The sequence below is a fragment of the Ahaetulla prasina genome, chromosome 2, assembly GCF_028640845.1.
Source record: "Ahaetulla prasina isolate Xishuangbanna chromosome 2, ASM2864084v1, whole genome shotgun sequence".
Taxonomy (NCBI): Eukaryota; Metazoa; Chordata; class Lepidosauria; order Squamata; family Colubridae; genus Ahaetulla; species Ahaetulla prasina.
Genome location: NC_080540.1, coordinates 5,128,331 through 5,152,183, shown reverse-complemented (window position 1 = coordinate 5,152,183; position 23,853 = coordinate 5,128,331). Strand labels below are relative to the sequence as shown.

The window sequence follows — 23,853 nt, the reverse complement described above, 5'->3', positions numbered from 1 at the left end:
GGTTTTATGGGTCTGGGTCCCATTTGCAGATCTGTCCGTCATAACTGCAAATGGTCGCAGGTTGATGGCTGCCTGGAGTGAACCTTCATGGCTGCATCTGCCCTCTGCTTGGAGGGGGTGGAGAAATGCCAGAAGCCCCCTTGAAGGAGCCAATAGGAGACTGGCAGATCCCAGCTCAGCCACGATGTCATAAAGGAGATTTCTATGGGGTCAAGAGGGAAAAGACCACTTCCCAAGGAAAACAGCTAGAGTTGTTTTTAACCAGGGTTAAAGGCAAAGGAGGAGTTAAGGTAGGTCTCCTTTAGTGAGGTTTATGAATCCCACAAAAAGATCCTATTAAATGTACACTATTTGAAGTGATATTTTGATGAAAAATAGATATATTGGGTTTGGATTGATAGAAATAGTCAAGAAAAATATTTAATGTAACACAATATATGAATAATATTGTAATATCTCCGTAAAGACTCAGAATAAACTTAAAGGAATGTAAATTCATCGTTAAATCCACAAATATGAACACAGTAGCCTTAATTGCACACACAACAGCCTCACAGTAACTGAATTTGGTGTTACATGAAACTCAACTTGGTATCAATTTCCAATTTCCAATAAATTGATGACATAATGGAAAGTCGCACTTCTTGTGACCTACAATGTGTGTCCTCAGTAAGATGTGGTTCATTTAATCATGGGTGTGTCAGGCACATGTAGGTGGCCACCAACGATCTGCCCTTAAGAGCAGGGATCCATCCAAATTCCAACCCAGGACATTTCTCCTAAAGTTCCCCTTTGAATTCCACACAGGAAGTCAAGTGTCCAGCGGGAGGAGATGGAGCCCAAAGAATCGGAATGGCAGCTGTTTCTACACAACTGGTGTTCTGTCCGTTTTAAAGGGCATCAAACACAGAGCTAAAAAAACCCAGCAAGTTTCTGAATAAACACTGTGGCGCAATTTGGCTGCCATCTTGAGGTTTTTGTCATACCTGAAAATAGTCCTCTTGATTATTTTGAATAATAATTTTATTAAGGATTGTATTTACAGATCCAACAAAGAAACAATACAAGTATGTGTGTGTCTGTATGAAAACATGAAAAAGACAATGTGAAAAAAATCACTCCAAAAAAGATAGTAAGAAAAAGGAACGTTTCTTCTTCCTCTTTAGCAACTATATTCAACATCAACATTTAATCACTAAATAAAGCACCAGATGCATCTTCATTCCACCCTCACCCCATTTTCTCCTCTCCAAATCTTCAGAGTTCTCTTTATTGATCAACAAAAGTGGTAAAAATTAACAAAAATACTTAAACTGTAGCATCGTATGACCGGAAATCCATTCCAAGTGATGGTCCTAAGTCGAGGACTTCCTGTTCCCTGCAAAACATTATATCTACTCCACACATAAGTTACTAATGTGGCTTTTGTGAGCAAAACTTCCTCACACTCCCAGCACTTGTGCCCTTTTGCCTCACTGTGTGGTGTCCGATGGGATTTAAGGTTGCTTGACTAGGAAAAACATTTTCCCCACATCAAATATTTGTACGATTTCCCTTCTGTCACTGTGTGAAGTTCCTGGTAAAGGTTTCCAACTGAATGTTGGAGAAAAAGGGTTTCCTACATTGTTCACAGCTGAAGAGATTTATCTCTGTTGTGTATTTTCTGGTGCTTTTAAAGGTTTTATTTACTAGGAAAAGGTTTCTCGCACTCTGTGCACTTGTGAGGCTATTCTCCTGCGTGACTTCGGGTGTGCGTACGAAGTGCTGAAGGCTGGGCAAAACATTTTCCACACTCCAGACATTTACAGGGTTTCTCTCCAGTGTGGATTCGCTGATGCATCACAAGAGAACCTTTCTGTGAAAAACATTTATCGCACTCTGAGCATTTATAAGGTTTCTCTCCTGTATGGATTCGGCTGTGAATTCTAAGGGAAGATGAACGAGCAAATGTTCTCCCACAGTTTAAACATTTGTAGTTTTTTTCTCCTGTGTGAACTTTTATATGCTCTCTAAGGGTTGATGTGTTAATATAAAATCTCCCGCATTCGTTGCATTGATGTGACTTCTCCCCTGTGTGAATTTTCTGATGCGCGGAAAGATTTCCCTTATAACCAAAAGATTTCCCACATTCGACGCAGCTGAATGGCTTCTCCCCTGTGTGGATTCTTTCATGACTCTGAACCTCACTTTGTGTAAGAAAACCTTTCCCACACTCCCCACATTGATGGGGTTTCTCCCCTTTGTGCCATTCCTGGTGTCTCCGAAGTTCAAAAGAATACACATATCGTTTCTCACAATCTGGGCATTCATAGGGTCTCTCTCCGGTGTGACGTCTCTGGTGTCGCTCCAGGTTTGATTTTGAGGTAAAACATTTCCCACATTCGAGGCACTTTTCATTTTTCTCCCCTGTGTGTGTTTTCCAATGTCTCTGAAGAGATGAACTCAGGGTGAAACATTTTCCACACTCAAAGCACTTGCAAGATTTTATTCCCGCATGAATCTTCTCATGGGTCAAAAGATTTGATTTCTGAGAAAAGCTCTTCCCACATTCCCAACACTTGTAAGGTTTCTCCCCTGTGTGAATTCTCTCGTGGTTTCTAAGAGTGGCTTTTCTACGGAAAAAAATCCCACATTCCAGACATGGATAAGGTTTCTCTCCAGTGTGGATTTTCTGATGTCTAAGAAGGGCTGACTTTAGACCAAAGCATAAATCACATTCCTCACATTTATAGCGTTTTATTTTTGGGGGGCTTCCGAGATCTTTGGTGTCTGTTCCAGAGAAGGACTTCTCACCCTTCAAACCTTGACTGGATCCCCTTCCCACATGGACCTTCCTGTGGGTCAAAAGGAGGGACTGGAGACCATTCCCACACTCTGAGCATTCGTGGGATGTTTTCTGGTTTTTCAGAGGGCTGCTTGTGTCTGATGAGGGATCCAAAAGTGTCCCACACTCCATGTGTTCTGGCAGCTGCTGCCTTGTGCTGATTTTCTACTATCTGTTGATAGTTGACTTGCAGGTAAATCTTTGGTGAAGGGAAGAGAAACAGAGAATTTTCTTTTCAGAAATGTAGAGACTCATGGAATAGAAATCATAAACTTACAATATCAACATCATACACAGAAAACCTCAATAAATTGTTTCATAGATGGCATTATTCTCCTGCAAGATTAGCGAACATTTTAACATTTTATTATTTATTTATTTATTTTATTTTATTTATTTGGTCATAACAGTATATGTAAGCATAAGCATGAAATAACTATATGATATATAAGCATATATATATAAGCACAAGTATAAAAAAATTATACGAATTGGATACAATCAAAGGGGACATTGGGACAGGAACGGTAGGCACGCTGGTGCTCTTATGTATGCCCCTTACAGACCTCTTAGGAATGGGGTGAGGTCAATAGTAGATAGTTTTTGGTTAAAGCTTTGGGGATTTTGGGAAGAGACCACAGAGTCAGGTAGTGCATGTATAAAAACAGGTCTGTTAAATGTTGGAACTGCAATCGGACACCAGGCTCCTATTACCATATATGGTGGACATGTCCCAAAGTATAAAAATACTGGAAGAAAATACACGCATGGCTGGAAAATAGCACAAGGCAACACACAGATTTGAAACCTCAGACATATTTGTTGGGCATACTTCCAGGAAACTATAATAAGGGTAACACATATTTTGTTTTACATATCCGAACAGCAACTAGGATTGTATATGCACAATGTTGGAAAAACCCAGAAACCCCTGAAGATGATATTATTATCATAAAAAAAATTTGGAGTGTACAGAGGTGGACAGGTTAACCCACCAAAATTAAAGGAAAAGAAGATTCAGATTATTTTACAACATGGGAACTATTCTACAAATGGTTAAATGACAGATATTGAAATTAGAGGAATGGAATTGGATGAAATATGGTCTACATGAGAAAGAAAAACTGATGAGTTAATATTTTGACGGTTATATAATCGATTCTTTGATGGAAGACAGCACATGTTGTAAAGATGATTGATATTATTATTTGTTTATACATTACCGCATATTTGTTTATATGTATACGATTATAATGACAATGATATTGTTGGTATGTTAACACCATGGACACCTAGAGAACGCATTGCCCCACATGGAATGTATGATATAAAACAATAAAAAATATTTTTTTAAAAACAAAGAAATTTAGAGACTCACAAAATCACTAGGAGGAAAACCCTCATGCTGTTGTGGTCATTAAGTGATTTTGTGGGTTGTTAAGTGGAGGGAGACCCAGGGAAGAAGTGGAGGGGTGCCTGAAGGGGGTGTGGGGGAGACCCTGGAGGTGCAGCCCAGGCCACGCATGAATTAAGTGAGGTGCAAAAGTGCAGCCACTCCCCAAAGCCTCAGTCGCCCCAACTGGGCCCTGCAACGGGCCAGAAATGCCAGGGTGGTGCCTTAAGTGGAGGCCGAAGACTAAAACCATTTCAGCCATCTGCCATTGACTCCAGGCCTGGACTTCAGCCCAGAGCCTCTGAAAAGGGCCTCTGGTGGCTCAGACTGCTAAAACAGTCTGTTATTAACACAGCTGCTTGCAATTACTGCAGGTTCAAGTCCCACCAGGCCCAAGATTGACTCAGCCTTCCATTCTTTATAAGGTAGGTAAAATGAGGACCCAGATTGTTGGGGGCAATAAAAGTTGAGTTTGTATATAATATACAAATGGATGAAGACTATTGCTTGACATAGTGTAAGCCGCCCTGAGTCTTCGAAGAAGGGCGGGATATAAATGCAAATAAAAATAAAAAAATTTTAAAAAAGTGCCACCACTGCCGCCAAGAAAAGCAGCCTTAATCCCCAGACCAGTGGCCTCTGCAGCCTTGTGCTGTTGTCCAAGCTGCATGTTCCATACTGTTTATAAGCAATGTGGACCAAAGCCTCTCTAAGCTTCTTCAGGACCTCCTCAAGTCAAACTGTACTGGGAATCTGGGGGCCTCCCCTGCCCCCTCCCTCCTCACACACACACACACACCCGAGACACACCTGTGATTCTTACCTGTGGCTCCATCCACTTAATGAACTGTGAAATCACTTAACAACCGAGATAGTGAGTGTAGAATTTCACTCATTGAGCAAAGCCATCATGTGATATCTCACGTAACGATCACTTTCCAAAACAAGTGGGATTCTAATCCCAACTGTAGTCGTAAATCGAGGACTACAGAACAGGCAACGCAAAAGATTAAGGCATCGCAGAAGCAAAAGAGAAGGAAAGTGTTGTGGTTAGAGTAAGCAACTCATTTCTTTTCCCCTTTTCTTGCTCTTTCTGATTTTTCTGCTTATGAGCTCCATCCCATCCTGGCTAATCCATCCTGGCTTTCTCGTGACACGTTTCCTCTCCCCGCATGGATCCGTTTCACGGCTCAGCCTCTTCCTCTTGGGAAGACCACGCAGCTCTTCTTCGTGCTGTTTATTTACTTGTTGTTTAAATTTATTTGCCACCCATCTCACTGAGGGCCTACTCCAGGGGACTTAGGAAAGTAAAAATGGAGAAATGAATATAGGTGTAAATCAGAAACAATATCAGAATAATGAAACGATAAACAATGGGATAAAAAAATGATGGCACAATAGTGTCAAATTAAAAATGAAGAGCAGGTGGGTGAAGCAGGAAGTGCAGGGGGTGTTTGCTCTCAGTTTAGCAGTCTCCTCCAATGCGATACTCCATCATTTCTTTTGTAGCTAACACAATACCGTCCATGTTAGCCTCACCTCCTCCCTACCTGCCCCACCATAATCTAATAAATGACCTGGAAGAAGGAGGGAAAAAATAAGATTATTGGTTGAGGACACGAAACAATGGAGATAGAATCATGATTCAAGAAGATCTTGACGGGCCAAAAGGTAAGAAACCAGCAGGATGAAGTCCAATAGGGACCAATGCATAGTTCTGAGTAGGGAGACTCAATGGAAGGTGAGAGATCAGATGGGGAAGAGCATGAGTGAAAAGGGCTGCTCTTTCCCACTCTTTTGGAGGCTGCAAGACCACCAAGATTCCAGGCTTCCTGGGACCCAAAGCTACTTTGGACAGGCATTTTAAAATCACGCAAGGCAACCTTCTGGCCATCAGCTTGTTCTACCAGCTGCTCACAAGACCAGCCTCAAATTTCTGCTTTCTAAAACATCCACCAAGAAGTGGCTGCCACACTGAGAGAGGTAAGTGAAAGATCTTACGAATATAAAATTGGAAGGGGAGGTAGCTACAAGAGGAAATAGCTAGCTTAAAGGTAAAACAAAGCAAACTGAAAAACAGGAAAGAGAAAACTAAAACTAAAACGAATAGAATAGAATAGAATTTTATTGGCCAAGTGTGATTGGACACACAAGGAATTTGTCTTGGTGCATATGCTCTCAGTGTACATAAAAGAAAAGATACGTTCATCAATAAGAGGAAAGACCAGGGGTGAAATGCTCCTGGTTCGGACCGGATCACCTGATCCGGTAATGATGGCAGTGGGTGGTTTGGAGAATCGGTAGCAAAAATCCCTGCCCCCACCCCATGCCGAGCTGAACTGAGGGATCATCAGAGGTTGGGTTTTTTTTTACTTTTAAAAGCATTTTTTCTTCAGCCTGCGCAGCTTTTAAAAACTCTTCCGAAGAGGTTGTAGAAAAAATGCTTTTAAAAGTTTTTTTTTAAAAAAACTTGGCCATGTGCACCCAGTCACTTTACCCCCACCCCCACTAAGCCACGCCCACAGATCTGGTGGTAACAAATTTTACATTTCACCCCTGGGAAAGTCCCTATTGTTCGAAGAATGCATAAAATAACCAGGAACTGCAAAACAAGCTAAAAGAATATGGCTCCATAAACTATTGAATATTGATCCACCTTGCATAAATTGTCTTGCTTATTTAAATGCACATGTAATATCTGACTTGCCATGTTTGGGGAGGGAAGCAGGTAATATGAAGAAGGCAGTCAGAGAAAATGTAACCTCATAGTTATCTCAGCCAATGGGGAACGAGGATTAACAGATTAACAAAATTGGAAGGGACCTAACAGGTCATCTAGTCAGCCTACACCATTTCTGACAAATAGGGACTGGCGGCCAGTGCAGGGAATGTATAAAAGATCTTGATTCGAGAAGGTAAACTTTGGAGAGGATCAAACTTTGAAAGCTTCTCCCCGTTTATGGCAATAAAAGAAACGGAAGGTCTTCGCTGTCTCTTGGCTGGTTATTTGGTCAGGCGAGTTTGCCACTGGTTGAGATGGAAAGTAGCCAGGAGGACGTCACAGACCCAAAGCTACTTTGGACAGGCGTTTGAAAATCACGCAAGGCAGCCTTCTGGCCATCAGCTTATTCCGGGAGCTACTCAGGAGACCAGCCTCCAAACTTCCTTAAGAGTTTGTGGATTCTAAAACATCCACCTAGGAGGCGATGCCACATCCCAGCCTCTTCTGGGCAAAACAAGGGAAATGCAAAGCTTAGAAATTCTACCCAGATTTTTAAAGAAAAAGCAAAGTAAAAATTAGCATAAAAATAAAGAATGTTATTTTACCCCTTTTAGACGGAGCTCAAAGAAAGAGGAACTCGGGGGCGGGGAGAGGGGTTTGAAGAAAACATGAGCTCCATTCAAATCATTTAAATCTTTTCTATGTCCCAAACGCTCCCCTTCCCATTGCCCTGAGGTCAGTCTGTGTTAAATCCACCTTGCATATCTCAAACCACCTTTTAAAACTCCGTTTACTCCATTTTTGCAACTGCACTTGAGGGAAACGGATGTTCAGAGGCTTCCTGTTCAAACGGCCCACAGAGAGACTTTCTGAAAGTAACCTCCCCAAAGTTCCTGCCTGGACCCCCCCCTCCCCGGGGAGCCTTGGCCGGGTGAGAAGGGGGTAGATCCACCCCCCTATTTGCCACCCCCCCCCGGAGGGAAGGGAGGGAGACGGTCCTTGCAGGCAACGCCAGAGCCGGATCTCTCCGGGGAAAACCTTGCGAGCCGAAGAGCGGGATCCGCAGCTCCCTTCCTCCTGGCGTTGGGAGGATCTGGAAGCCAGAGGGAGAGCAGCCCCACCTGCCCCGAGCGGGATCCAGGAGACTCTCTCGAGGGATCCAGCGCCGGTCCTGCCTGCTTGAAGACGGACTCGCGGAGAGAAGCGGAGATCCAGCCGGTGGGACAGGAGAGACTGGGGGCGGGGCTTCTGCCTTCCTCTCGGGTTCCGCCTACTCCTTGAAGCTCCGCCTCTTCTCCGTCCCCCTCCCGCTTTCAGCTAGGATTACGTGCTCCGAAACCCTTTGTGTGTTTTTGTGATATTTTGTGTGTGTGTGTGTGTCTGTATGTGTCTGTGAGCGCACTGGAAGCTGAAGCTCTGCAGATGCCCTGAAAGAGTTTGGCAAAAAGGCCCCGTAAGAGTTGAAGAGTCCTTGGGGCTCCCAGAGGTTGGTGGTTGGTTGCTGCCCTGATGTTGTTACCTAGTTGGGTAATGAGACGTCTCCGGGGGAAACACCGAAGCTCAGAGACCACTAAGGACCCCCGATTTCCACCCTGAGCTCTTCTCCCTGATTGATTCTAAGGCTCCTGGCATTTCTGGAGCTGGAGAAGAGGGGGGGATCCTGACCCAAAGGAAGAGCAGCATAGAGGGATACGCCACCTCCCCTCCAATTAGGTGCCCTTCATCCTTTGTGCTACGTGGGATCCACTTCTGGGGAACCAGGTGTCCATATCCAGATACTCAGTTGACCTCCCATTTAGCCCACGAATGGACCTTCGTTCCAGAGAACCTCATAACCATAAAGAGAAAGAGCCTCCATCAGACTTGAGGAGCCTCTGGGGAACCAGGTGTCTAGATCAAGGGGCTCACAGGGGGACCCACCATGTGCTTGGAGGGGGCAGGAAGATGCCAGAAGCCCCCCTGAAGTAGCCAATAGGAGTCCAGCTGATCCCAGCTTCTGACAACATCAGCAAGGATGTCACAAAGGAGATTTCTATGGGATCAAGAGAGAAAAGTCCCCTTGCCAGGTAAAACAGCTAGGAAAACATTGTGCTGCATTCAGCTGGGGAGGAGATGCCATTTCATGGAGGATGGAAGAAAAGGAGAGAATGAACCATAGTTAGAGGCAGCCTCAGGAAGGCTCCACATCCCTTTGCGCCCTGATTCAGCACCAAATGACTATCAATCCTTCCATCCTCCACTGCTCAGTCAGAACTGGAGAAGCTTCTGGGCTGAGAAGGGAAATGTTTTCAAGGGGAAAAAAAAACAAGAAAGTCCAGGTGCCACTTGGAAAAGCATCTTAGGGACAACCATGACCTGGAGGATGGAGGCTCTTCAGGGAGACCCCTGGCTCCACTTTGCCCTTTCAAAACCACAGCAAACTCAGCCTGGATTCAAGGGGGGCTTAAAAGACCCTTAAAAGTCCACCCCTCCAAGCACACAGAGAAAGGGAGATTTGGGTTGAGAATCATGCACCCCCCCCGAAAAGGAAGTCTACTCTGCGCTCTTAAAGCGTCCTGGCATGAAGCAGCCCCCTGAACACCCCCCTTAAGCTGCAACACCCCCCCCCCGACTGATAATCTTCCCTTCTCACCTTCTCTGCTTCTACTGGGGGGGGGGGTCTGAGTTGCTCTTCCAAATTCTCCCTTGAGTGAAGGGTGCTGGGGCCCCTCCCTTGGAGATGATCTTGGGGGGCTACAGGGAGGCCAATTTGGAAGGGGGTCAGGAAAGAGGCCTTGAAAACCATTCAAAGAAAGATAGTGGGGATGAAGACGGGGGGGGGGGGAGAAAAAAGGTTTGCAGTATCCAGGGCATGTGGGGGTCAAAAGGCTGGGAGAGCAGAGGATTATGGGTGTAGGAATCCTTATTGTGATCCCCTCCAAAGAAAGAGTGATAGGGAAGCATGGATATTAGTGTTGTGTCTGCACCCCCGAGCCTGCTGCCAGAAAGTGATTTGGACAGTGAGGGGGAAGGGCCGTCAGGACTTACCTCGGGAGCACTGGCTTGCCTGACTCAGCTCCAGGAGCCAGAAACAGGCCAGGTGGAAGAGATAACGAGGCCTCCGTCCCCTGACTCTTCCCCCCCCCCCAGGCCATGCCTCCAGACCCAGCTGACAGCAATCAGGCTTGGTTGAATCCTAGGTTTCGTAGGCAGGAGAGGAGGGAACAACAGAAGCAAGGGTGGGGCAGGCCTAGGAAGTGCTGAGTCATGGAGCCACACCCCACAGGATATAAAAGGCAGCCAGAGTTGCTCTGTCTCTTTGTAACAGGCAAATCCACTGATTAAGAGCTGAAGTTTGTTTCTAGGTGAATCACCAGCATAGTAGAAGATAACAGAGGCTCTTGGCAGACGCTGGCTATTCTGCTGCCAGAGCTGATAGTGGCGGCTAATTAAGTCATCGCTTGGACTGAGGCGAGGGGGACAGAACACAACCCTCTCTGCCCAATTTCTCAAAGCAGGACCTCAGCCAGGTCACAGCAGGCTCCCATGCTCAAAGGTGAGAGTGGCAGCATCAGGATTTGAACCCAGGACCAGCTGGCTCCCCAAGGGGAGACCTTCACCTCCCATTCCTCAACTGCACCAGGAAGCTGCACCAGGAAGCCACTTCTGGAGGGAGGGTCTGTCCCACAGGCTTAGCACAGGGTCCTTGGTGTTGAAGGGGGGGGTCTCTCCTGGGTGGGGTGCTCCTGGGGGCTCGTTCGCTCTGGGCTCTTGGGGGGAAGAACGTTTCACCTCTCCAGGAGCTGCTGCTCGGATGGTTTCCAGGGACCCCAGCCCTCCAGGCACTCTCCGTCTCCCCCAACTTGGCTAACTTCTAAAAAAGGCTCCGGACCAGCCACTGCTGGGGGCTTCCTCCCCTGAGCCTGAATCTGAAGGAGCCCCAAAATTCTGGCTTCACTTCACAAAGGTGCTTTTCCCCACAAAAAAAAGGCAAACTGGACTTTCTTGGGTATTCTTTCCCCTTGAAAACATTTCCCTTCTCACCTAAGAAGCTTCTTCAGTTCTGACTGACTGGGAGGGGGAGAAAGGAAGGATTTGTATTGTGTCCCAGAGGACAAACCCAGGAGGAGGAGATGCCCATCTGCATCTAAAAAGACATGGGGGGGGCTCCTTTGAGGACAGCCACCTCCACTTTCTGGACAGAGAGGAGCCCTGGATGGAAAGAGGGGCCAAATCTTTGCCAAAATGAGCAGCCCTCCCACAACAGAGGGGGGTGGAAAGGACCCCCCCTCCTCCTGTCTACAACAGGGTCCTTTCAGCAGCCCCAGGAAGGCTCCACACCCCTTTGCACCCTGATTCAGCACCAAGTGACTGCAAGGAATATCAATCCTTCCATCCTCCACCATTCAGTCAGAACGGAAGAAATGTTCCAAGGAAGACCCCCAACAAAATAAAGTTCCAATTCATTAGAGCTGTCACGTTGGCACAGCTGGGAAAACCCAAAACTGAAAAAGCTTCCAGGTTTTCCACACCCAGTTGACAGTTCACAGCCCTGCCCCACACCCACAAGTTCATCACATTTCCTGACAAGAAGCTTCTGGAATGAGAAGGGAAATATTTTCAAGGGAAAAAAACCAAAAAAGTCCAGATCCCTTTTGGAAAAACATCTTAGGACAACCATGACCTGGAGGATGGAGGCTCTTCATAGAGACCCCTGGCTCTACTTTCCCCTTTCTAAACCACAGCAGACTCAGCCTGGACTCAAAAGACCTTGAAGGGGCATGTAGTCCACCCCTCCAGGCACAAAGAGAAAGGGAGATTCCAGTTGAGTGTCTTTGAGGACACAAAATGAAGTTCACACTGCCGTCCGGTCCTGGTATGAAACACCCCAAGCTGCAAGACGCCCCCACAAAAAACCTGAAAATCTTCCCCTTTCACCTTCCAGGGCAGGTGGGGGTCGAAGGGCTGGGAGAACAGAGGATTATGGGTGTAGGAATCCGTATTGTGATCCCCTCCCCAGATTCTCCCCCAAAGGAAGAGGGATAGAGAAGCATGGATATTACGTTCCTTGCAGCCCAGAAAGCTTCTGGGGGTCTCTTCCCATCTCTTGTATTTTGGGGGGCAGAGGCCCCACTGGGATCCATGGTTCCCTCCAGAGCTTTAGGGGGACTGCTGGACCAGTTGAGTGTCTGCCTGCCTTCTTCCACCCTGGGAAGATGGAGGAGGCTCAGGAAGAAGCTCCCCTTCACCTCATTTTCCTCCCCCCTCCAGCCCCCCCCAAGGGTGGATCCTGCTGGGACCAACAATTTCCCATCTCTCCTCTAGGGGGCATCTTCCGGTAGCCTCTTGCAACAGGTTTCCCGCCCCTCCTCTAAAAACGTGGCTCCAGTGATGAAATGAAAAATTTGTTACTACCGGTTCTGTGGGTGTGGCTTGGTGGGGGGTAATGTGACTGGGTGGACGTGGCCAACTTTTTTTTCTTTTAAAAGCATTTTTTCGGCTGAAGAAAAAATGCTTTTTAAAAGAAAAAAAAAACCCTCTAATGATCGTGCAGCTTAGCTGGGCATGGGGGGGGGGGCAGGGATTTTTGCTATTGGTTTTCTGCCATCGCGACCGGGTCGGGCGATCTGGTCTGAAATGGGAGCATTTCACCCCTGCAAGGCTCCCTCCGCTAGTAGCCGCTGGGAACCATGGGCCCTGCACTCTCAAACACCCTTCCATCTCCTCCTCCTCTTCCTCCTCCTCACAGCCCATCTCCTGATCCAGGGGAGGTCCGAGAGCCACTTTCTCAACCCACTTTGGCTGCACCGTATGGCACAATCTGACTGCTATCTTGTCTTTTTTGAGCCACCCAGTCCATCTTCTGAAAAAGGCCCTCTTGGTTATTTTAAAAAATACTTTTATTCAGAATTATATGCACAGAAAGTAAATTAATACCAATATCTCTGTGTGAATATATGAAAAAAACAATGAAAAAAAGGAAAAAAAATCCCTCCAAAGAGGGTAACAGGAAAAAGAAACTTTCCTTCTTCATCCTCAACCAGCAGATTTAACAACAACATTTTATCACTATATAAACCACCAGATTCATTCCACCCTTCACTCTTTTCTTCTCTCTAAATTTTCACTTCTCATTGGTCAAAAAAGTCTAGTAAAAATTAAAAGAAATTCCTGGTTCCTTAACTCACGACTGTAGCAACCTATGACCAGAAATCCATTCCACATTGTGGTCGTAAGTCAAGGACCTCCTGTTCTCTGCAAACCATTTTATCTACTCCCCACATACTTATAACACTTTTGTGTAATCACTCCGGTAAGTGACTAATACGGCTTTGTGAGCAAAATATTCTCACATTCCCAACATTTGCACCCTTTTGCCTCATTGTGTACTCTCTGATGGGATTTGAGGTCCCTTCCGTAGGAAAAGCTTTTACTTGCACCAAATAATTGTAGGATTTCCATTTTGTCATTGTGTGAAGCTCCTGGTAAAGGTTGTGTTGAAAAAAAGTGCTCCCAAATGTTGTTCACAGCTGAGGAGATTTATCTCTGCTATGGACTTTTTGGTGCCTTTTTAGCTTTGATTTACTAGGAAAAGGTTTTTCGCACTCTGTGCACTTGTAAGGCCACACTCCTGTGTGATTTCGGGTGTGCAGGTGAAGTGCTGAAGATTGGGCAAAACATTTCCCACACTCCACACATTTATAGGGTTTCTCTCCTGTATGGATTCGGCTGTGACTTATAAGGGAACCTGAATGAGCAAATGTTCTCCCACACTCCAAACATTTGTAGTTTTTTTCCCCTGTGTGAATTTTCACATGACTCCTAAGGGCTGATGAGCTACGATAAAATCTTCCACAGTCGTTGCATTGATGTGGCTTCTCCCCTGTGTGGGTTTTATGATGGCTCCAAAGGCCTCCATGAGAAGCAAAAGATTTTCCACATTCTACGCATCTGAATGGCTTCTCTCCTGTGTGGAAGATTTGATGGCGTTCAAGGTGTTGTTTTTGGGAAAAGCATTTCCCACACTCCCCACATTTGTAGGGCTTCTCCCCCGTGTGGATTCTCTGATGAATCTGAACTCGGGTTGGTGAAATAAAACTTTTCCCACACTCCCCACATTTATGGGGTAGGTCCCCTTTGTGCCACTTCTGATGTGTTTGAAGTTCATGAGAAAACACAAATCGTCTCTCACATTCTGGGCATTCATAGGGTCTCTCTCCAGTGTGACGTCTCTGATGTAGCACCAGTGTGGATTTTGAGGTAAAACATTTCCCACATTCAAGGCACTTTACATTTTTCTCCCCTGTGTGTGTTTTTTCATGACTCCGAAGACCTGAACTCTGGCTGAAATACTTTCCACACTCATAGCACTTGTAAGATTTGATTCCAGCATGAATCTTCTCATGGATCCAAAGACTTGAGTTCTGAGAAAAGCTCTTCCCACATTCCCAACACTTGTAAGGTTTCTCCCCTGTGTGAATTCTCTCATGTTTTCTGAGAGTGGCTTTTCTACCAAAAAATTTCCCACATTCCAGACATTGATAAGGTTTCTCTCCTGTGTGGATTTTCTGATGTCTGAGAAGGGCTGACTTTTGACCAAAGCATAAGTCACATTCCTCACATTTATAGGGTTTTGGTGTCGTGAGGCTTCTGAGATCTTTGGAGTTTTTCCCAGAGAAAAATTTCTCACACTCCAAACCTTGACTTGATCCCCTTCCCACATGGACCTTCCTGTGGGTCAAAAGGAGGGATCTGTGAGCAAAGGATTTCCCACACTCTGAGCATTCATGGGTTCTTTTGGGCGTTCTTGGAGGGCTGCTTTTGTCTGATGGGGGATCCAAGAGTTTCCCATGCTTCATGCTTTCCTTTGGCTGCTGCCTTGGGCTGAATTTCTACTATCTCTCGTTAGTTGTCTTAAAGGTAAATCTTTGATCACAGTTGTTTTCCTGCTGGTGGAACAAAAAAGAAGAATGAGAACATTATTTCCTTTCAAGAAACACAGAAAACCACAAAATTGTTGAAGGCAAGATGCTGACGTCTGTAAACTGCTCAGAGAGTGCTGTAAACCACTATGTATCTAAATCAAAGTGCTATTGCTAATAACAAGCGCAACAGTGAGGGCAGAATTGCAGTTCTTGAGCAAAGCGGTCACATGATCTCTCACATAATGACCGCTTTGCTGAACAAGTGAGATGGTAGTCCAGTTTTAGTCATAAGTCGAGGACTGCCCATAGGAAACACAAATAATGAAGGCAAAAACTTTCACTGCATTGCCGTTTTGACAAATAAAGATAAAAAACAAAGGCGAATATACGTGTCCCAGGATGAAGTTGCAGGATCCAATCTGGGTAGGTCAGCGGGATCAGAGCTTTTGCCTTCTGAGCTTTCGGACTCGTGCTGGAGCCCATCCTCAGAGAACTTGGTGTGGTCCACAGACACAACCACACCACACAGACAATAGCATACGCTCTGCTGGAGGGAAGTTCCCTGAGGATGGGCTCCAGCACAAGACCTAAAGCTCGGAAGACAAAAATCTCTGATCCTGTTAACCGACCCAAATTGGAACCATAAAAAACAAATGCTTATGTTCTAAACCAAGATTTAATAATAATAATAATAACAACAACAACAACAACAGAGTTGGAAGGGACCTTGGAGGCCTTCTAGTCCAACCCCCTGCCCAGGCAGGAAAGCCTACATCATTTAACAAAGATTTTGATGAACCAAAATGGAAGAAACCAGCAGGATGAAGTCCAAAGGGAGCCAAGGCATAGTTGTGAGTAGGAAAACTCAAAGGAAGGTGAGAGAGATCAGATGGGGAAGAGCATGTGTGAAAAGGGCTGATCTCCTCCCATTCCCCAACCCCACAACCAAAGAGGTTCAGGCAAGGTGTCCATGCAGAGTTTGCTATGAAGTGGGATGCTGGCTGACCTTGAAGCAGCATCTGGAGGAGACACGGCCCTTCCCTTCCTTCCCCCCACCCCAAGCCTTCTGCCTCCCCCCCCTCCCCCGGGTTCTTGGCAGCCCCTCTGGGAATAGTAGGGAAGCAGAGGGAAGTGTCAGGTGGCAACCAGCCTCAAAACCTCCTTAAAACCATAAGAGAGGCTTTGTTATTAAACTGGGAAAGGATTAAAAAAAATTCACTATTTAAAAATTCCAGTCTGGGTACCAACCATTGAGGCATTTTCATATTCAATAATATTTAGGAAAGAACAAATTGTTAGATATAGTGAATTGTTGAATGAAAAGGGTGATCTAAAAACTATGCAAAAACTAGAAACACAAGGTATAAAAATGAATTGGTTTTCTTATTTGCAAATACTCTCCAGATATGATAAAGATTCCAAAACAGAAGGTTTTTATAATAATTTGATTAATTTAGATAAAATTTTAACAGGTACCGATGACAATTTAATTAGGAAATTATATGGGTATTTATTAGAGTTTAAATTAGAAGATGAACAAGTTAAAGAGACGAGGATTGCTTGGGGGAAAAATTTTGGACACGGAATTGATTTAGAGGTATGGCAAAAATTGTGGACGCAAAATTATAAAATGACGATGTCTACTTCAAATAAAGATAATTTGTACAGGATGTTTTACAGGTGGCATCTTGCCCCAACAAGAATAGCCAGAATGTTTAAGAACAAATCCAAAAAATGTTGGAAGGTTCACCAGATATTCCCATATGTGGTGGACATGTGCAGAAACTAAAAGATATTGGACTAAAATCCACACATGGTTGGAAAAGATGATAAAGAAACATATAGACTTTAAGCCAGAAGTTTTCCTATTGGGAATTATACCCAAAACATATAATAGAGAATTGAGATATTTGATTGTGAATGTTGTAACAGCAGCTAGGATTGTGTTTGCTAAGAATTGGAAAAATGAAAAATTACCATTGCAAGACTCAATCATTAGGAAAATAATGGAATGTGCAGAAATGAGTAAATTGACATTTGAAATCAGAGAGCAGGAAGACAAACAATATTATAAGATATTGGACCTTTTTATCAATGGCTAGAAGGGAAAATATGTTAAAGAGATTTGAGAAAGGTTGAGTTATATAATTGATTAAGAGGATGGAATGGATGATGTATAATATTAATTTAGAAAAACCTACCGTATATACTCGAGTATAAGCCGATCCGAATATAAGCCGAGGTACCTAATTTTACCACAAAAACTGGGAAAAACTATTGACTCGAGTATAAGCCGAGGGTGGGAAATGAGGCAGCTACTGGTCAATGTAAAAAATAAAGATAGAGCCAAGTAAAATAACATGAATATTTATTTGAACGAAAAACAATAAAAGTGCAAAAGGGGGTCCCCAAAAAGAATATGGTATCAAAAATACAGTATCTTTAAAAGTAACAGCAACCAAGCTAACGAGAGCTAAAATCCCTCAAAACTGGAGTTCTCCTCCTCATCATCTGTTTGTCCAAACAGAGCTTCAGCTACTTCAGCTTCTGTGATGTTATCCGCATATACGTTGTCGTCATCACTGAGTTCACAGTCGGCATCATCACTGGTGTCACTCTCATACAATGCGCTGTCTTCACTGCCATCCATAGCATTACTAATGCCACATTTCTTGAAGGCACGTTGCACCATGTCCTCTGGAATATCTTCCCATGCATCACGAACCCACTGTGCTATTAGTTCTATGTCTGGCTTTCTCAGATTTCCAACTTTTGTCAGACGAGCTTGACCAGATGTCATCCATTCATGCCACATCCTTCGCACATGGTCCTTGAAAGGTTTATTTAAACTGACATCTAGGGGCTGCAATACAGATGTAAGCCCACCTGGAATAACGGCCAAAGTGACTTGAGATGACTTTGCCAATTTTTTTATGTCATCAGATGTGTGGGCTCTGAACATATCCCAAACTAACAGTGATCTTCTAGTCCAGTCCCCACTCCTCAAGCAAGAGATCCTATACTGTTTCAGACAAAGGATTGTCCAGTCTGTTCTTTAAAAACCCTCCAGGAATGAAGTGTCCAATAAGGTTCAAATTGCACCGTAGTCCTCAATTTAAGACTGCAATTGAGCCCAAAACATTGTTTTGTTATTTTCCCTAACTGTATGTATCCCCTGCCCCCATTTTACGTCAGGCTGCCATCAAAGTAAGCACGGCTGAATATTATTATTATTATTATTATTATTATTATTATTATTATTATTATTATTATTATTATTGTTATTATCATTATCATCATCATCATCATCATCATCATTATTATTATTATTATTATTATCATTAACATTATTAACATTATTATCATCATCAACATCATCATTATTATTATTATTATTATTATTATTATTATTATTATTATCATTATCATCATCATTATTATTATTATTATTATTATCATTATTATTATTATTATGATGATGATGATTTTTGCATTGGACAGAGCGAGCTTCAGTTTACCAAACTTTGTATCTTTTAATGAAACGTGTTAGTCTGAAGGACTGTTTGAACTCACAAAACACTTGCAACTTTTAGTTCCGTTGAGGATTTTGGAAAGCAGCCCAGCAATATTTATTTATTGCTCGGACTGCTCTTATTTTCACTCCCCTTTTCTTTTCTTTTCCTTCCTCCTCCCTCCTTCTCTGCCTCTCTTCGCCCCCACCTCCCGGGATCCTTATGGGTCAAGGTTCTGCCCTGCCTTACACCAGCCGCCCACCCATGCCAAGGTCTCCTGGCTCTTTCGCCTCTGTAAGCAGCGGCCGGCAGCGCCGCCCTCCCTCCATGGATCGGCTCCTTCCCCAGCACTGAAGGCATCCTTAGGAATACACCTCCACCTCCAGGAAAATAAAAGAGGCAGAGAAGGTAAATCGCCCGCCTGCTCGAAAGGAAGGGAGAGGACTCCAATGGAAGAAGGAGAGGAGAATTACCAATAACAAACACAAAGCGCTGGGTTAGAGGTGCCTTGTCATGTACAAGGAGATCAGAGAGGGCAACCATGAAACAATAATCAGACTCAAAACGGGCTGCTTATTTGCCATTTGCTCTGGGTAGAACGGGTTTTTTTAAAAAATTGGTTTGGAGAAGGAAAGCTAATTTGTGATCTGCGAGGGTCGGTTTCTTTTGCCTCCTTCTTCTTCCTCCTCCTTCTTCCCACCCTAGCTTGCAATGCCCCATCTCTCCTCCTCCTCCTCCTCTCTCTCGGGGAGAAATTGTTTGTTCTTGCCAGATTTTCGCTTCCAAGAGGCTTTTCTTTTCACCTCTTTCTCCCCACCTCCCCAATTTCCATAGGGGAAAACCCTGGGGAAAACTTGGCAAAAATAAAATAAAATAAAAAGTACTGAGTGCAAATGTTTTTTTTATACTGTAGTTGGAGTTTTCCACGCTTTTCACATTCAAGGCAGCATTCTCCCCATCCTCGCTGCTTTTCCAAAACATGCTTTGAAACCTTTGCATTTTATTGGGATGTATTCAGGACAACGCCTCCGCCTCCGAGGGCGTAGAGGAGGAAGTAAGAGGAGGGCGAGAGTGACAAACAAATAAAGAGAGTTCTTCTCGCCTTGGCGCTTGACACACTCGCCGCCTCCTCCGAAAAGCAAATTGAGTGCGGCGGCAGTGGGGGTGGTGGTGGTGGGGAGGCCGTGAAGTGCCGGCTGGGGAGCCCGGGATTGAAGTGCCATGCTTGCCAGCTCGGCCGCTGCTTTGGGCGGCGGCTGGCCTCCGGCGCTTTTCCGCCGCCGCTGATGGCGGCGGCGGTGGTCGGCGGAGGGGCGGAGGGGCGCTCACATTTTCGCCTCTCACTGCCCTCCTCTTGCCCGCGGTGGGCGAGGGCGTCGCCTTCGAAAGCCGGCTGAGTGCGGCAGGAGGCGCCGTGCCGGCTGGAGCCCAGGAGCCAATCCCGGCTCCCCAGCCGGCACTTCACGGCGGCCTCCCCACCCCCACTGCCGCCGCACTCACTTTTCGCCGGAGAGGAGGGCGAGGGTGACAAACGCCAAGGGGCGTAGAAGAACTCTATTTGTTTGTCACTCGCCATGAGGGGCGTTGTCACGCCTCCTTCGAAAGTCAAATTGAGTGCGGGGAGGCGGAGTGCCGCTGGGGAGCCCGGGATTGGCCCGGCCCCCAGCCGGCACTTCACGGCGGCCTCCCCACCCACCCACCCCCACTGCCGCCGCACTCAATTTCGGCTCGGAGAGGAGGGCGAGGGTGACAACGCCTCCGCCTTCTCCGAGGCAGAGTGACAACAAAGAGAGCTGCTTCGCTTGTCACCGCCCTTCGAAAGTCGAGGCGTTGGTGGGGAGCCGTGAGTGCCGGCTGGGGAGCCCGGATTGGCCCTGGCCCCCAGCCGGCACTTCACGGCGGCCTCCCCCCACCCCCACTGCCGCCTCGCACTCAATTTCGCCGGAGAGGAGGGCGAGGGTGACAAACGCCAAGGGGCAGAAGAACTCTATTTGTTTGTCACTGCTTCCCTTCAAAGCCGAAATTGAGTGCGTAGGCAGCCGGCTGGGGAGCCCGGATTGGCCCCGGCCCCCAGCCGGCACTTCACGGCGGCCTCCCCACCCACCCACCCCCACTGCCGCCGCACTCAATTTCGCTGGAGAGGAGGGCGAGGGTGACAACGCCTCCGCCCCCACCGCTGGGCAAGAGGAGGACGAGTGAGAGGGGCAAAATGTCGAACGCCCTCCGCCCCGCCTCCGCCGACCACCGCCGCCGCCATCAAAAGCGGAAGAAACGCCGGAGGCCAGCCCGCCTAAAACGAGCCGGCCGAGCTGGCAAAGCATGCCGGCAGCATTTGCTCGCCCTGCCGGCCCAGCTGTTCCCGAGGGCAAAAACCCTCTCCTGGGTCGGTCAGAGGTAGACTCGAGTATAAGCCAAGGGGGCGTTTTTCAGCACAAAAAACGTGCCGAAAAACTCGGCTTATACTCGAGTATATACGGTATATGAAATGAGAGAATGAAATGTCACAGTTAACTAAAGTATTAACTGATCAAAATGTTTGGATATATATTAGACTGATAAAATATAAGACTAGATAAATTAATGATATGTACATGGTGAAATTGCACAAAAGATTTGTAATCAGCCCACCGACACACTATATTTGGATTGAAGATGGTTTTTTGTTTTGTTTGTTTAAAAAAATAATAAATAAATAAATAAAAAACCTCCTTAAAACCTTTGCTTTGTAAAACATCCACCATGAAGGGCCACATCACATCCGCCTCAGGGCAAAAGAAGGAAAATACCGATTTCTCCTGATTCTACCAAGCCTTTAGGATCAGAAGCAGATTAAACATTGGCATAAGATCAAAGGATCTCATTATTCCCCTTTTAAATTGAGCTCAAGGAAAAAGGATCCCTTGTGGGTTAAGAAAACATGAACTCAATTCAATTAATTTAAAGCTTTTCTTTCACCCAAACTCTCCCCTCCCCATTGTGTTAAGAGCACATTACAAACCTGAACAAACGTTTTAAAGCTCCGTTTACTCCATTTTCCCAACTGCACGTGCGGGATGTGGATGCTCAGAGGCTTCGATCTCTTACCGACCAGAGAGATGTGTAATGTATCTTTAAATGTTTTGGCGGGAAAAAAGCACGTTGCTGATTGGTTGAAGCCTCCGGCTAAACTGTATATAAACAGAGGTTTTTTCCAGCCCGAGTTGCTGGGTCATCCTATAGTAAAGAGCTGTTGTCACTACCCTGGTCTCTTGCCTCGTTATTGCCCGAATCTAACACTGGCGACGAGGATGGGATCTCGAGGCTAAGAGCGCCAGGAAAAGAGCTGAACTCACCAGGAAGACGCGAACCCAGCAAAACAAAGGCGGAAAGCAGCGATGTCCGGCTACACACCGCCAGCGCCATTCGACCCAGCTAAGGAGAAATGGGGGTCATACATGGCTCGCTTCGAGTGTTTCCTCGAAGCAAATGAACTTCAAGGAGTTTCCGACAACAGGAAACGAGCCTATTTCCTGAGCCACTGCGGTCCAGAAGTTTTCGACACCGCAGAATCCCTGGCTGAACCAACGCGGTACAGTCGGTACCGTGGCAAACTCTGCAGACTCTGCTGAAAGCACATTTTACACCGATGCCATCCAAGTATGTGCAACGGTTTGAATTCGGGGAGCGCAGACAGCAAGAAGGCGAGTCCATCAGCGCATACATGGCCGCCCTAAGAAAAGCCTCAAAACATTGCGAGTATCGAGACTTGGACGAGGCATTGCTGGAGCAACTCATCCGCGGGGTCAGGGACATCCGTTTGCGGAGGCGGCTACTGTCTAAGAGCAACCTAACGCTAGCAAACGCCTTGGACGAAGCCAGGGCGCACGAGATGTCTACCCAAGCGGCGGAAACCCTACAAAAGCAGGTCACACCAACGACTGGTGCGAAATCAACCCCGGTCCACAATGAAGAGGTCCAGGCCGAATCGGACGGTGAGGAGGAGGAAGGAGTTTTCCACACAGGGAGGCGGAGAAAGGCGACGGGCGACTGCGCGAGTTGCGGAGGGCAACACCAACGACAACAATGCAGATTTAAAGATGCAACTTGTCGGCGATGCGAAGGAAGGGCACCTAGCACAGGTCTGTCGAGCTCCCCAACCTTCCGCCAAAAATTCAAACCGGCCAATCAGGCGCGGGAGCGAGCGGCCCGCGAGTGGTCAGTTTAAAAAAGGCGCGAAATTGAATCAAACTGTCGTGAGAGTGGGTCACGCATCAACACGCCTAGAAAAGAAAATCTTCACAAAAGCAAAGATTGAGGGGGTGCCGTGCCGATTGGAGGTGGACACCGGCTCATCGATCACGATCATGTCCTGGGACAACCTCGTGAGAGCCTTACCCGCCATCGCAAAGCGCAAGCTGCAACCACAAAGACTAAAAGTACAGGACTACCAGGGGAATCGCATCCCCGTCCGAGGGGCAACGTCCGTCCACGTCGAATATGGAAAGTACAAGAAAACTCTGCCCATCACCATCGTCGATGGGACCCTGCCAAGCTTGTTGGGACTCGACTGGTTCCGAGCATTGGGCATGGGAGTGACTGGAATCTTCAGAACCGAGGTCGACCTCAAAGACGAACTCGTGAAAGAATTTGGGGACGTTTTCAGAGACTGCCTGGGCAAGTACACGGGGACCCCTATCTCCTTTAACTTAGACCCCCAAGTTGCCCCTATCCGTCTAAAGGCTAGGAGGGTCCCGTTCGCCCTAAAGCCCAGGATTGACCGGGAACTGGACAAGCTAGTAAACCAGGGAATTCTAGTGCCAGTTGACCATGCTAAGTGGGAGACCCCTATAGTCACCCCAGTCAAACCGGACGGATCGGTCCGTATTTGCGCTGACTACAAGGCAACGCTTAACAAAGCGTTGCAAAAGTCTTACCCGTTCGGTGGTACAGCACTTACTGCACTCAATGGGGCAAGGGCAAGTTTTTGCCAAGCTAGACTTGGCCCAAGCCTACCAACAGCTGCCCGTAGATAGCAGCACAGCCGAAGCGCAGACAATCGTGACTCACAGAGGGGCTTTTAAGTGTACCCGATTACAGTTTGGGGTTAGTGTGGCTCCAGGGTTATTTCAGAACCTGATGGAGCGGCTATTGCATACTACTCCCGAACCATGTCATCAACTGAAAGGAATTATAGCCAGCTTGATAAGGAAGCCTTGGCTATAGTCTCAGGGGTAAAGAAATTCCATGAGTATGTATTTGGTCGTGATTTTGAAATCATCACGGACCATAGACCTTTGCTAGGTCTGCTGGCAGGCGACCGCCCAACGCCTGTGGCACTTTCGCCAAGACTGACCCGATGGACTATCTTCCTGGCATATTCTTACAAATTACTACACCGGCCAGGAAAGGAATTAGGGCATGCAGACGCACTGAGCAGATGCCCGCTACCAGAGACTATTGAAGACCCCACTCCGGGATACCAGTTCTGCTAATTGACTCTTGGACTCTGGCCCAGTCAC

The 23,853-nt window shown here is 46.3% G+C and overlaps 1 protein-coding gene across 5 annotated transcripts; it reads right to left on the bottom strand.

Moving 5' to 3' along the window:
* Positions 1-987: 987 nt before the first annotated feature.
* Positions 988-8,183, bottom strand: LOC131192781 (zinc finger protein OZF-like). 5 transcript variants are annotated; one of them, XM_058172295.1, is made up of 3 exons: positions 8,061-8,158; positions 5,041-5,515; positions 988-3,023 (listed from the first exon to the last, which is right to left on the bottom strand). In XM_058172295.1, exon 3 carries the CDS (start codon positions 2,954-2,956, stop codon positions 1,727-1,729), a length of 1,230 nt encoding a protein of 409 aa, XP_058028278.1. In that variant the 5' UTR covers positions 2,957-3,023; positions 5,041-5,515; positions 8,061-8,158; the 3' UTR covers positions 988-1,726. The 5 variants fall into 5 exon arrangements, with proteins under 5 accessions (XP_058028278.1, XP_058028275.1, XP_058028274.1 ...); XM_058172292.1 differs by lacking the exon at positions 5,041-5,515 and having other exon boundaries at positions 8,061-8,183; XM_058172291.1 differs by lacking the exon at positions 8,061-8,158 and having other exon boundaries at positions 5,041-8,045.
* Positions 8,184-23,853: the final 15,670 nt, after the last annotated feature.